Raw genomic sequence first — 15,013 nt, 5'->3', positions numbered from 1 at the left:
AAAGTAAGCATGACATTCTTGAAGTCTTCACTGCAAGTAAAACTGCTGTTCTTCTTATGACTTCACGGCACTCCACTACAAATAAGACGCCCTAAATTTGAGGTTTAATATTTCATCCAGTGTTTTTATCCCACTGGAATACTTTAAAATTTGATAGACTTTGTAGTTCAAACAGACGATGGCTTTTATAAGCTCACACGTCATCGGCAGTGCCTAAAATAGCGCCGATAGTCTTCTGCAGTCTTACAATGTTTTGTGAGATGCTGCACAGAAGATTCTTCAAGCACAGCTGACAGGTATTGAAATATTCAGACTTTTAATGACATTAGTTTTAAGACGAATGACGGGTTATGGACTAAACATCGGTTTGAAAGGATATATATAGTTTTATGACACTTCTAGCTAATTGCATGTGCATTATCTGTTTGCAGTTAGTTGTAATAAGTTGATCATAAGCGTGATGTGTTAGTGGCGTGGGGTGCTCAGCTCGTGGGACGGCAGCTGTATGCTAATGAGCTTTAGCAGTGGGCAGGTGGATTGGAATCGCACATGATCGACCCCGCTGAAGCTGTACGGGTGACTATGAGAGGCTGCGTGACTCACACGCTGCATTGACTGCACACTCGTTTAGCTGAGCCGAGCCGCTTCTAGAGGATCCGATGATTTTAAAATACGTAAAACATTTAAGGATGAAGATCTTCGGAAGGTTGGACTTCACTTTGGTGAGTTGCTGCGTTAATGCTGTTGGTGATTCTCTTTCATGTTGACATTTTGTAGCCGAATAGAAAGTGTAGAAGGAAGAATAGTAGGGGGAAAAAACTAAAATGATTTTTATTTATTCATCTTAAATTTCTTTTGAATGTTCATTTTATATAAAGCATGCATTTGTCTGATAGTTTTGTATAAAAATCTATATAGCCAATGTGGACTGTTTTATATATATATATAAATGTGTGTTATATTATATTATATAACATATACTAAATACTGTTATATTATACAATATAATACGCAATATGTATGGGTGATTTACTCTATATAAAAAATACACAAAACTACACACATTATTTTTATTTGCATGTTCTTATATACAATATATATATATATATATATATATATATATATATATATATATATATATATATATATATATATATATATATATATGTATATATTCTCTTTTTCTCTTAATCTTTCCACTTGAATAGATTTCAAGCTATGGGACTGGGAGCATAAGTGCATTTTATCCGTGTGTTTTAAGTGTGTGGGAATATGGCAGAGCAGGAGAGCGAGTGAAAGAGAGGGTGTTTTCTGCACCATTCAGAACTTGAGCGAAGCTGTAAGGAGACACAACTGAATGGATGTGAATGTTTGAACAGTCACCCTGCTGTGGATTTGGGTAAAATGAGTGACTATAAATAAGCTGTATTGTCACAACCAGTTTGAGAAGAAGAAAAGATCTTCACATTTTCTCAAGGAAACGTGCAAGCTCCACGCCATGACACTAAAGTGATGTGGCAGTTTGCTAAGTGGTTATCAGTGTTGGGGAAAGTTGTATACTTTTTAAAAATAATGCAGTACAATATTGCTTTACTCCCTAAAAAAAGTAACTGATTGCGGTACTTTGTTACTTTTTATGATAAGTAATGCGTTATGTTACTTTTGCGCTAGTTTTTCTCATCTGGGCTTGGCTTGCTTGTTTCTTTTTTAATAAAAAAAAAAAAAAAAACTCAGACTGAAGGAAATGCAAATTCACTCCTGTACATTAGAGGGCGCAACTCAATTAACCCTTTCAGCTGTGCTTCTGTTCTGGAACGCAGGAGAATAAGATGCGGGACAAGAACTTTCAACACTTTTACTTTTAAGCAAAAAATAGAACACAAATGTGAACTAAAACTATTTTTGCATATTAGAATGGTTGAATTGGATCATCAAAGGTCAGCAGCAAAGACATTGGTTAATAAAGTGAGATTAAATACATAAAGCATATTTGTGTTTTTTAACATTTAATTATTGCGGGTTTGCGTAATATTCTGAGTTTGCATTTCACTGTTTTGAGGAATACTGAATCTGTTTTTGTGCAAGTGAGATGAGTAAATGCCTGCTCACATTAAAGGCCTGTTCACACCGGGACAAATTTCGCGCGCGATATTCGCCAACGTTTAATGCCTCGTGACTAAACAAAGGGCGCCAATGTGAGTGTGCACACCGACACGAATAACGCCACACGTAAAAGCGTCATTTTAAAAAAACAACGCCTCGGGTTCGTTTTTTTGGTTTGACGCGCCCCCTATGGACGCGCTGCTTCAAAAACTATCCGACCAATGAGATTGGCGCTTTTGCTCACGTGTCTGGAGCTTCTGAAGTTACAGTAAAACACAACTTGTGGGCACTTAAACAAAAAACGGTCTTGCCGAGCACACATACGTAACGGCGAAGAAGATATACGCCAAGTAGCGTCTACACTGCCGGGACGAGGAAGATGCAAGGCAAGATGAATGTAGAGTTGGAACATAAAGAACATATGACAAACGCGACCGACAGCGACTACAAAATAGGACTATTTCTGTTTTACATTAAGCGCCATCTAATGTCAGGGAATGAATTTGCATGTTCACTCGGCTCATCGTCAGCAAAAATCGCTTGGGTGTGAACACAAAAAACGCGCTGAAAAACGCTGACGAATAACGCGCGCCGATATTCGTCCCGGTGTGTACGGGGCTTAAAGGCTCGTACACACCGGGACGAATATAGGCGCGCGTTATTCGTCAATGTTTTTCAACGCGTTTTTGGTGTTCACACCCAAGCGATTTTTGCTGACGATGAGCCGAGTGAACATGCAAATTCATTCCCTGACATTAGATGGCGCTTAATGTAAAACAGAAATAGTCCTATTTTGTAGTCGCTGTCGCGTTTGTCATATAGTTCTTTATGTTCCAACACAAACGAGACCAGCAGCTCTAGCGTTACATTCATCTTGCCTTGCATCTTCCTCGTCTTATTTCTTCCCGTCACTGTAGACCATAGATATCCATAATAAAGGCCATTGGCCAGCAGCGTGGACGAGACATCTAGCCTTTATTATGGATATCTATGGTGTGTAGACGCTACTTGGCGTATATCTTCTTCGCCGTTACGTATGTGTGCTCGGCAAGACCGTTTTGTGTTTGAGCGCCCCCAAGTTGTGTTTTACTGTAACTTCAGAAGCTCCAGACATGTGAGCAAAAGCGGCAATCTCATTGGTCGGATAGTTTTTGACGCGGCGCGGCAAACCAAAAAAACGAACCCGAGGCGTTTTTTAAAAAATGACGCTTTTACGCGTGGCGTTTTTCGCGGCGGTGTGCACACTCACATAGGCTCCCTTTGTTTAGTCACGAGGCGTTAAACGTCGGCGAATAACGCGCGCGAAATACGTCCCGATGTGAACAGGCCTTAAAGGCTCGTACACACCGGGACGAATATCGCCGCGTGTTATTCGGCAGCGTTTTTCAACGCGTTTTTGGTGTTCACACCCAAGCGATTTTCGCTGACGATGAGCCGAGTGGACATGCAAATTCATTCCCTGACATTAGATGGCGCCCATTTGCTCTGCAAAACCACTCCATAACATTCTCTTTTATCAAGATTTTTGTAGTCGCTGTCGCGTTTGTCATATAGTTCTTTATGTTCCGACACCAACGAGACCAGCAGCTCTACATTCATCTTGCCTTGCATCTTCCTCGTCTTATTTCTTCCTGGCAGTGTAGACGCTACTTGGCGTATATCTTCTTCACGTTACGTATGTGTGCTCGGCAAGACCGTTTTGTGTTTGAGCGCCCCCAAGTTGTGTTTTACTGTAACTTCAGAAGCTCCAGACACGTGAGCAAAAGCGCCAATCTCATTGGTCGGATAGTTTTTAACGCGGCGCGTCAAACTAAAAAAACGAACCAGAGGCGTTTTTTAAAAAATGACGCTTTTACGCGTGGCGTTTTTCGTGTCGGTGTGCACACTCACATTGGCGCCCTTCGTTTAGTCATGAGGCGTTAAACGTCAGCGAATATCGCGCGCGAAATTTGTCCCGGTGTGAACAGGCCTTAGCCTAAGTCTAGAACTACAATAACCATCATGTTCACACACAACGCCTCTGCACACACTCCTGATTTCAGGAGAGCTGTCAGTCAATAAATAGGGAAACAAAGTAACGTGCGTTACTTATTTGAAAAAGTAACTTTACAAGTAAAACTAATGCATTACTTTACTAGTTACCTAAAAAAAGTAATCTGATTACGTAACTCACGTTACTTGTAATGCATTACCCCCAACACTGGTGGTTATTATACAGTGCATTCTGGGTGGTTGTTTACTTTTAGTCTTTACATGATTATATTAAATAACAGTGTCTCACGTATTTGATCAAGGAACATCGAATGATGTTACGCAATCTTGTTTAAGATGCAAGAGCACACTGTTTCTATTCAAAGAGCTCTTTCAGCAGGACGTCCATTGTCTGTCAGACCTGCTACTGAAGTGTTGAAGCGGCTTTATCTCGAGGTCTTCAGAGGGTTCAAGAGAGGCCAGAACGCTTTGAAAGTTTTGACAGTGCCACAGACTGATAGGAAGCTGAAGGCTGAAACTTTTTCAAGGACTTTTGTTTGCCTTGTGAAATGATCTAGTTATGAAGACATGATGAATGACCCCGTTTATCTCTAGTTGTACACCCTTATCAGTGTGGCGTCAGTGCATTGTCACACACTGAAAGAAATTACTTTGAAACGATGTTTACTCGGAAATTGCTTGTAAATTTTAACAAATGGTTACAAAGAAACGGCAAGTAACAGTGAATTAAACAGGAAATTTAAAGTAGAAAGACTGGAATAGTATTTTCTTGTAAAATGGACTAATAATTAAAAAAATCATTATTTACATTTTGATTGTATTGCTCAAAAGTGGCTCTTTAGGACATGTTTCTTTTTGGTAACAACTTTGTATCGAATTTTTCTCCTAAAATTCCTTACAAATAGACACAAATGAGACGATTGACACACAATAGGATATAAAGCTGTAAAAGGAATGTGGATAAAGTTTGGAATAATTATGATTTTTAAATGTTTTTGAAAGAAGTCTCTTCTGCTCACCAAGGTTGCATTTATTTTAACCAAAAATAAAGTATATTGTGAAACGTTATTACAACTGTTTTCTATTATAATGTATTTTGAAATGTAATTTATTCCTGTGATCAAAGCTGAATTTTCAGCATCATTACTCCAGTCTTCAGTGTCACATGATCCTTCAGAAATCATTCTAATATGATGATTTATTGCTCAATTATCAATTATTATTATTGGTGCTCATTGTTAACATTTTCATTATTATCATTTTTCAAAACAGTTTTTGCTGCTTAATATTTTTGTGGGAACTGTGATACTTTTTTTTCAGGATTTTTGATAGAGAAAGTTAATAATTTGAAATATAAATATTTTGTAACATTATAAATGTCTTTACTGTCACTTTTGATCACTTTAATGTGACATTGCTGAGTAAAATTTATAAATCTCCTAAAAATAAATTATAATTGTACTTTACCCTGAAATTTGGAATGCTAGTGTATCACAATTTCCACAAAAATATAAAACAGCCGTAATAACTGTTTTCAACATTGATAATACAATTAAAAATGTTTCTTGAGCGGTAAATCATCATATTAGAATGATTTCTGAAGGATCACGTGACACTGAAGACTGGAGTAATGATGCTGAAAATTCATGACAGGGATAAATTACATTTTACAATATATTTAATTAGAAAACCGTTTTGTATTTTAATAACAGATAAATGCAGCCTTGGTGAGCATAAGAGACTTAATTATTACAAACTTTTAGTCAGTAGTGTATACATTTTAATATCAGAAGAGTTTGATGAGAAGTGTTTGAGTTCATATTGAGACTTTTGATTGCAGACTGTATCTTGGCAACTTTGAGCACAGTTTGTCTCTTCTGAAACTCTAAAGGAGACATATACTTGAATTAAAGTCTTCCCTGTGGAATCACTTCCGCCTGATGCTTTCGATGTCTCCTTGAGCTTATACTGGTATACCATTAAGCACATGTGATGGCTAAAGTGTTAGCTCGGCTGACAGCATATCATTCCTCCACTCAGAGATAATCAATAGAAATGACCTGAACTGAAGAGGTTGTTGTGGTAAGGACGTCCCATGATGATTCACCTCTCAGATTCAGCGGAGAGTTGAGCGCGTTGAGTGTGCTGCTGAAACAGGGGCCATTATTGTGAGCGGTAAGTGTGAATATGAATGCTAAGCACATCAGCTGGACATGTTCAGATGCTTACGCAACAGCTTGCGTCATCGTCGAAATGCTCTGGTGGGACATCTGAGAGCACTGGATGAGACACTAGTGTGAAAGTGTTTTGCGTGAATTTGTGCATCTGCTCTACTTACAATCTTGTTTAATAATGAAGCATAAGCAGTGCCACAGACTGAATGTAATGTGTTTTGTTGCATTGGTTGTTTTAACTATTTTAATTGGGGTGTATGGCCTTGATTTGATCTTTCTTTCTTGCTCTAAAGCTCCACTATTGTTTTGTCATTCAGGACTTTGCATATGACGACCCAAAGTTGGAGTTCAACGTGGATGCGCCCGACGGATTGGTGATGGAGGGCTATCTGTTCAAGAGGGCCAGTAACGCCTTCAAAACATGGAACAGGTAGGTCACGAAGATATTCAGGATTGGATGGAAACTAAATGAAATTTGGGCTGCTTTTACACGACAACGATGTAGTAAAAATGGAAATGTTTTTCCTTCGCATTTTCACGTACAGATGACGACGTTGTCAAAATGATATACGCTGTATTATTCATGCCAGGCCAGTAGTTGGCGATGTGACTTTGTAAAGAAACACTACGGGCTTATAGACTGAACACGCAATACGCATGCGCATGACGTCACCGTTTTAAAAATTCACGTTTTTGTAGTTTACACAGTGACGGTAACGGTATCGTTTTCAAAAACTTGCACTTTGAATCCCGTTTTCAAAAGTTTGCGTTTTCAGGCCTGTTGTCGTGTAAATGAACGGCCAAAATGCATAAAAAGTTTTCCGTTTTTAAGATTAAACTCTGTCGCCGCTGTCGCGTAATCGACCCCTTAAATCAGTTCATTACATTTATTGTGATTAATTAGCCATTGTAAAACCCATATTGCTGAATCTGAATAGCCATGGTTTGCTTTTAATCTGGCATGCGACTAGGTCATGGTTGGGTTTTAGGGAAGCAAAGCCACAATATACAATAAAAACATTATAATTATTTAGCTATGCACTGATAATCACAAAAATCTTCCCTGATACCGATTATTATTTGTGTGCGCTATTTCGGCATCACAACATTATTGTTATACAGAATGAAAGATGGATATTCATTTAGAGATTTACTAAGTTTTGCATTTAACCGCGTTATTAAATTATTTGTTTGTTTATTTATGAAATAATTGCGTTGTCAAATTATTTCAATAACAATAACCCTAACCGTAAATGATAGTTTTTAAAGATTCACTTTAAGTGAGTTACATAATAGTAAAGGTTATCTAAAAGTAAGTGAGCATGCACAATTAAATATGTAATATCATAATCCAATAAATGAAACCAATAAAAAATCAGGAGATAATTGAGATATTATTATATATAGTATAATAATTTAGCATTATTTAGGATTTTTTAAACATAGCTTGCTCGGTCTCAGCAATTGAATGTATAAAAAACAAGCAATTAGTAACTAATAGTGTGTGTGTGTGTGATTGTTCTCTTTTTTCAGGCGATGGTTCTCCATCCAAAACGGCCAGTTGGTTTATCAGAAGAAACTAAAGGTAAGTTCAGTTCAGTCCCAGCCGTTCAGGTAATCCGTCATCTACTCTATACAGTACCTTGAGCGAATGAGCTGGGAACGTGTCGGTGGATCCGCAGAATTCTTCAGCTCAGAATCAATGATGGTCAATCTTCCCCTCATCGGTCACCGAGCTGTTAGATACAGTATTACTAGTCCAGCCATCTCTGAAGCACTCAGTCTTTTTGAAGATAACAAACTCATTCCCTGACAAATCAATGTATTCCTGTCGAAGTGCTTACTCAGTGTGTTTGCTTAAATTACTGTGGCGCAGTGCTGTTTAATGCATTTCAGAGTGGAATGGGTTCATTTAGAGCGCTTTTCTTTAAGTCAGCGTAGTTTCAGGCTTCTTGGTCTTTTCTACAGGATTCGCTGACGGTTGTTGTGGAGGACTTGAGACTGTGTTCTGTCAAACCTTGCGAGGACATCGAGAGGAGGTTCTGTTTTGAAGTCGTGTCTCCCACCAAGTGAGTCCTTGACCAGTTCCCGTTCAGCGAAGCTTAGACTTGCATCACTAGAAGTAATTGTTTTCTATGGATGTATGTTGTAGGAGCTGTATGTTACAGGCCGAGTCAGAGAAACTTCGGCAGGCCTGGATCCAGGCGGTCCAAGCCAGCATCGCCTCAGCGTACAGAGAGAGTCCAGACAATTATTATATTGAGGTTTGTACAGTCTACATGTTGATAAAGAAGAATAAATCTGTTTGTTAAGAAAATAGTGACAAAATCACTCTATATTCAAGGCAAGTAGATGCAAAAAACAAGTAAATACAGTAAAAATCATTAAATATATATATATAAAATGATTTACAAATTAATTGTTGATTGTGTTTTGAAATAATAGATAATCATTAGACTACAACAAAAAAACATAGTAATATATATTTTTAATAATAATATCCATTATTTTTTTATTATTGTCATTCAAATAACTATTATTATCATAAACATTATAATTGTATTTATGAAAAATTGTTCTAATAGAAATGTTTTAATAATTATTATTATTAAATGTTGTGTATACTTTCGTCCAATCGTGGTAACAGTTCATTCTAAGTTTTGTAGCAATTTTTTAATTTAAAGGTTCTGATTTGAGTAATTGTAAAAAAATCTAAATCTATTTGTAAAAAAATCTATATATACTTTAGTAAATTATTTTAAAGTACTATACCATTTAAAGACTTTTGTAAACCTTTCTAATGAACACAAACAAATCATTAAATCATTGTTTTGTTGAAAGGGACAGTTGAAAAGAACTGATTGACATAAATGATTAAAGCTGATATGTGTCGGTTCCCCCCAGTAACTCTGAGCTCGTGTGTGTGTGTGTGTGTGTGTGTCTCCAGCGTTTGGACCGGACCGCCTCCCCGTCCATCAGCAGTATAGACTCTGCAAATGAGGCCCGAGAGCGCAGTGGACGGGGCGAGAGCATCCTCCTGCGTATCCTGTGTCTGCCGGGAAACCAGCAGTGCTGTGACTGTGGGCAGGCCGACCCCCGCTGGGCCAGCATCAATCTGGGCGTCCTGCTCTGCATCGAGTGCTCCGGCATTCACAGGTTAGCCATGGAACTGATCATAACGGATCACGGTACCAGAAGAAAGTCTGAGTTCAGTTTATCCCGTGACCAGCCACTGTAAACATCTTGGTCAGGTTCCCTAATGGGATTAGGTCAGATTTGATTCTCTGGTTAGTCCGAGGCGAGCCAGTGAGAGTGACCGTAGGGTTGACGGGACAAGAGAGGAGCAGGGCCGGATTAACCATTAGGGCAACTGGGCACTTGCCCAGGGGCCCATGACATCTAAGGGGCCCTGGGCACCAGGGGCGGAGTGGCAATCGGGAGAGGCCGCGAGGGCCGGTCTGATAAAATGTATTCATTGCAAGTTCGCCATGCGCACTTGTGGCCCAAGCGAGGGGAAGGAAAAAAAATATTTTAGATAACGGAGCGTATATTTGCACTAAGTGCCTGTCTTTTTACCAAAAAGACGCCCGTCACGGGATAGCTACAGTGGCGTAGGTCGTAGCGCGCGGACTGCTTGATAATAGCTTTTGATGCGCTCGACCCGAGTTCGAATCCGCCTTTTGCCGAACTCTCTCTCCCTTTTCCCAACACATATGAGATGTAAAATGTATAACCTAACATAAAGGTCTCTAGCGTTATATTTTGCCAACGAAATAAAATCGAAACCATGATATGGCTTTGTGCCTTTATAAAACAGCACAAGACTTTAAGAATAGGCATCCTGTGTGTGCTGGGTGATTTAAAGAAAAGTGTGCACTTTGCTCACGCGATCAGCATGGTTATCTGGTGTTTTCTCCTAAATAAAAGCTCAAGGGTTTCTTGCAAGTGAAGAAATTAGGACAAAAGTATTTTAATTTTCCTGTATTATAGTGTAATGTAGACTAAAATATACTTTTGAAATATTCATTTTCATTTATAGTACATTTATAGGCTATACGGATTTTACGTCATAGGAATAATTATATAAATCATTATTACAGTATTATAATAATTGTTTGGCATCCTAAAACACCATTGATAATGTAATGTAGACTGAGACTCTCATAACTAAAAAGATGTTTGAGCCCTCTTTATTGTCCTGGTACAAATCAATGCTTTTTCTTTGTTCAACGAGCAGTTCATGGGTTGAAGCTCTTAATTTTGATCTCTCAAAGAGCACCAGATTGATGCATTTAACCTTAAAATGTACAAAATTTTCTTGCGGGGGAGCATGCCCACGAACCCCCCTAGAGGCACAGAGGTCCACCCAACATAGTTTTACAAATTCCTATGGGAAAGAACGACCATTTAGGAACTTTACTCCAGCATAGTACAACAAAGTTCCTTTTAAGTCAGTAGAACTGTAAATGCCATATTAAAATGTCCTTGGGCAAAATATACATTTGGCCTGCCTAAGAGGGGGCCTACAAGACATTGTGCCCAGGGCCCTCTGAACTCTTAATCCGGCCCTGGAGAGGAGGCCAGCGACTGCTGTTTCTTTCCTGGAGGCAGACAGCGCTTAATATAAAGGAAAATATTATTATTATTATTAATCTATTTCAATAAACAATTTTGCGTAAATTGTTAATACTACTACTACTACTATGAATAATAATTATACTACTACTACTAATAATAATAATAATAATTATTATTAATATAATAAATAATAATAATGATTATTTTTCAACTCTTGCATACATTGCTAATACTACTACTAATTATTATTATTATTAATATAATAATAAATAAACATGGTTAATAGTTATATTATTCATTATTATTAATAATATTATTAACAATTTATTGTTAATAGTAATAATAAAATATACTATGACCTACTACTACTAATTATTATTGTTGTTAATATTAATATATTATTATCATTATTAATTATCCAACCATTTCTGTCGTAAAACAATTTTGCGTAAATTGCTAATAATAACAATACTACTACTGATACTAATTATTATTGTTAATATACTTCTACTAATAATAATAATCAATTCATTATTTTTTCAACTATTTCCAGCACAAAACAATTTTGCATAAATTGCTAATAACAATACTACTGCTAATACTACTAATTATTATTGTTAATATACTTGTACTACTACTATTAATAATTATTTCCACCACAAAACAAATGACTACTAATAATTATTATTATTGTTAATATTAATGTTGTCATAATTATTATTATATTACTATTAAATGTCGTGTATACCTAATATTTCATCCAATAATGAAAAATATAGATTAAAGTTCATTGTAATTAAAATTTGAAAGCATTTGTGGTTATTTAATCAAAAACAGTAGTAGTTTTATTTTATGACCATTTTCCAGCCCTTCTCTATCTACCCTTGCTCAATTTCAAAAGTGCAAATAAAATCATGTTTTTCATAATGTGACCCATTTTAAGAGTTCATGATGTATTAACCTCACATTTGAATATCAGACTGATACGTTTCTGGTTTAATCATGAGATATACTGGCTGTTTATGCATGCTCTCCTGACGCCACACCTCTCACACTGAGCTCACATCAGACTTTTGCTCCAGACAATGTGGCAAACCATCACACAATCTTCGCCAGTTCTAACTTGGTTGCCTGGAAACGCGCTGATCTGGTGGGCAGAACACACATTTACATGACAGTGTGGGCCGTCCCGGTGCTGCTCTCCTCAGCTTGAGTGGGAAACATCTTGCTCGAATTGTTAGTGAATGGTGGGAGTTTGACGCCCTCGGAGAACTTCAGCAGTCAGAAACTTTTCTGTCAAGTAAAGTTTGCAGTTAGAGACTAGCAGATATAGCTTCTTTTTTTATAACCTGAAGAATATTGACTATTTGTGTCCAATAACATATATGCAAAACATAAAAAAACATTATATTTCATGTAAAAATATCAGGTATTTTGAATTATTGTTTTATTTCTGTATTTCGACACAATAATAAATAATCATTAAAATACAAGAAAAAAAACATAATTATCATCATTGTTGTTCATGCATTTTTATGCAAAATTGTTTATTAATAATAAAAATGAATAACAACAATGATTATTATTATCATCATCAGCCGCATTTATAACCATAATTATCATCAATGTCATTTATGCAAAATTGTTGTTATACAAATAATAATAAGAATGAATAATATTATCAATATCATCATCATTGTTATTTATGCAAAATTGTTTATTAATGATCATGAATAATAGAAACAACAACCATCATCATTATTTATGCAATTTAAAAAAATATTATTATTATTCAAACATTTCTATCAGAAAACAATTTTGAATAAGTAAAATTGCACAAATTACAACAATGATGAAGGTGATGATTGTTGTTGTTTATAAAATTGTATTTATGCAAAGTTGTTTTGTAGTAAAAAATAATTGCAAATGTATTTTCATCTTTCGGCGTAGAGACAATCCCAATGTGACAGGCATCCAAGATGGCGGATAGAATTGAGAGAAATTTAGTGTATGCTTTATATTTCATCAAGGAATGAAAAGAATATACAACAGTTCATTCTAATTAAAATGTAACAGTATTTGCAGTATTTGTGTGTAGGTGTTGTAACACAAACCCCCAAAATATTTTTTATTATGTTATTATTTATGTTTTTCCTTCTTTTCACAGGAGTTTGGGAGTACACTGTTCAAAGGTCCGTTCTCTCACCCTGGACTCATGGGAACCGGAGTTACTGAAGGTCTGCTCAAATATCCAGATTGTTCTCCTCCTAATCTCTCTTGGATGACCTTTCCCTGTGACATGAACAAACACAACATGCTCTGACAATAACTGCTGTCTGTTCTGTGTAATACAGCTGATGTGTGAACTAGGAAACAGTATCATCAACCACATCTATGAGGGGAGCTGTGAAGAGCAGGGCCTGAAGAAACCGGGACCCAGCAGCTCCAGGTGAGGGACGGGGGACATGGAAAAAACTGGCTCTTGATTGGTCAGGCTGAATGTTGAATGTTCAGTTGCTGCCTTTCGATTTTTCAGGCAAGAAAAGGAGGCCTGGATCAAAGCAAAGTACGTGGAGAAGAAGTTCCTGAAGAAGATGATGAATGGAGAAGTTGTGGTTAACGGCGGGAGAAAATCCGAGCGCCGGTGGAACACCAGGAAATGCAGGAGACACAACAGCGCCACCACCACCGTCCCCAAACCACACCAGAAATACAGACAGGATCCAGGAAGTGCATCTCCTGCAACACTTTCCTCAGGTAAACAATACGGTAACGCTTCCTTTTACGTGTACTTACAGTGTACTTACCTAGAAAGTACTGGCTAATATAAGGTAAGTACATGGGTTAGGGGTAGGTTCAGGGTTAGTACCTAGTTATTACCCACTAATTGTAATTACTATAATAAGTACATAGTATGTACATGGGTAACAGGACTGTAAAAGGAAGCGTTACCAACAATACTTTGTTTTATTATTACTGACTGTTTAAGAAAGTACCATGGTTGTATCATGTTTTTTGACAATTCAGTGCTTGATAATATTGTGTGAAGTTCTTTGGCGTATATACCATGGTAAATGAAAATGGAAATCATTCAGTGTTATTGTATTACCGTCTGATACCATCAGTGAATGATGGAATCGTCAGTTGATTTGTTAAATTGTAAGTTTACTTTTTACTCTTTTTTTTCCCAGCAACTGCTGCCCTGGAGAGAAAGTTCAGACGGGAATCCCTCTTTTGCCCAGATGAGTTGGACACTCTTTTCTCCTACTTTGACACTGGTTCAGGACCTCGCAGTAAGTATTATATTCTGTCTAATGGAATTATACTTTCAACTTTTTGTTTGGTTTTTTCTTTGTTCAGTTTTTTGCTTTGTCTTGCATTTTAATTTGCTTCGTTTTTTGTATCCTTTTATTGTTTTGTTGCTTTTGTTTTTTGTTAACTTTTGTTGCCTTGTGTTTTGATTTGTTTTATTGTTTTGATTTTTCTTTGTTGTGTTTACTTTTGCTGTTTTTTTGTTTTGCCTTGCATGTTGATTTGCTTTGTTTATTGTTTACTTTTGAGGTTTTACTTTTGTTTTGTTTTTGCTGTTTTAATTTGCTTCATTTTTTGTATAATTTTGTTGTTTTGTTTACTTTTATTTTGTTTTGCTTTGCATTGTGCTTTGTTTTTTGTTGACTTTTATTGCTTTTGTTATATTTTTTGTATACTTTTGTTGTTTTGTGTTATGTTTAGATTTTACTTAGATTTATTTATTTTATTTGTACTTTTGTTTTATATTTTGTTTGGCTTTTGTTTTATTTTGCTTTGCTATGCTTTGTTTTGCTGTGAATTCTACTTTGCTTTGTTTAATTGTTTTGTTTTGTATACTTTTGTTATTTTGTTTTGCTTTTTGATTATTTTGTATTTTGTTTTTGCTTTGCATTTTTCTTTGATTTATTATTTGATTTGTACTTTTGTTGTTTTATAATTTGTTTTGCTTTTTGTTTTTTTTGTTTTCTTTTGCTTTGCTTTGTGCTTTTCTTTTACACTTTTGCTGTTTAGATTTTACTTTAATTTATTTATTTAATATGTACTTTTGTTGTTTTATATATTGTTTGGCTTTTGTTTTATTTTGCTTTGCTATGCTTTGTTTTGCTGTGAATTCTACTTTGCTTTGTTTGTTTATT

General features: G+C 36.2%; 1 protein-coding gene across 2 annotated transcripts in view; it reads left to right on the top strand.

Annotated features, from left to right (window-relative positions):
• acap3a (ArfGAP with coiled-coil, ankyrin repeat and PH domains 3a) overlaps positions 1-15,013 on the top strand; it is a 78,251-nt gene that overhangs the window by 53,549 nt on the left and 9,689 nt on the right. Inside the window, exons 11-19 of one of the 2 annotated variants that reach the window (XM_056258004.1) lie at positions 6,587-6,699; positions 7,803-7,854; positions 8,238-8,338; positions 8,422-8,533; positions 9,217-9,425; positions 13,015-13,084; positions 13,202-13,296; positions 13,384-13,604; positions 14,039-14,140. In XM_056258004.1, the coding sequence (XP_056113979.1) occupies positions 6,587-6,699; positions 7,803-7,854; positions 8,238-8,338; positions 8,422-8,533; positions 9,217-9,425; positions 13,015-13,084; positions 13,202-13,296; positions 13,384-13,604; positions 14,039-14,140 (1,075 nt within the window). Of the gene's footprint in view, positions 1-6,586; positions 6,700-7,802; positions 7,855-8,237; positions 8,339-8,421; positions 8,534-9,216; positions 9,426-13,014; positions 13,085-13,201; positions 13,297-13,383; positions 13,605-14,038; positions 14,143-15,013 lie in introns of both variants that reach the window. The other variant, XM_056258003.1, reaches the window with a different exon arrangement.

Source organism: Rhinichthys klamathensis, unplaced genomic scaffold, assembly GCF_029890125.1.
Source record: "Rhinichthys klamathensis goyatoka isolate OS25496 unplaced genomic scaffold, OSU_Roscu_1.1 h1tg000147l_1, whole genome shotgun sequence".
NCBI lineage: Eukaryota > Metazoa > Chordata > Actinopteri > Cypriniformes > Leuciscidae > Rhinichthys > Rhinichthys klamathensis.
The sequence above is the reverse complement of the archived record's forward strand: the minus strand, read 5'-3'. Positions and strand labels throughout refer to the sequence as shown.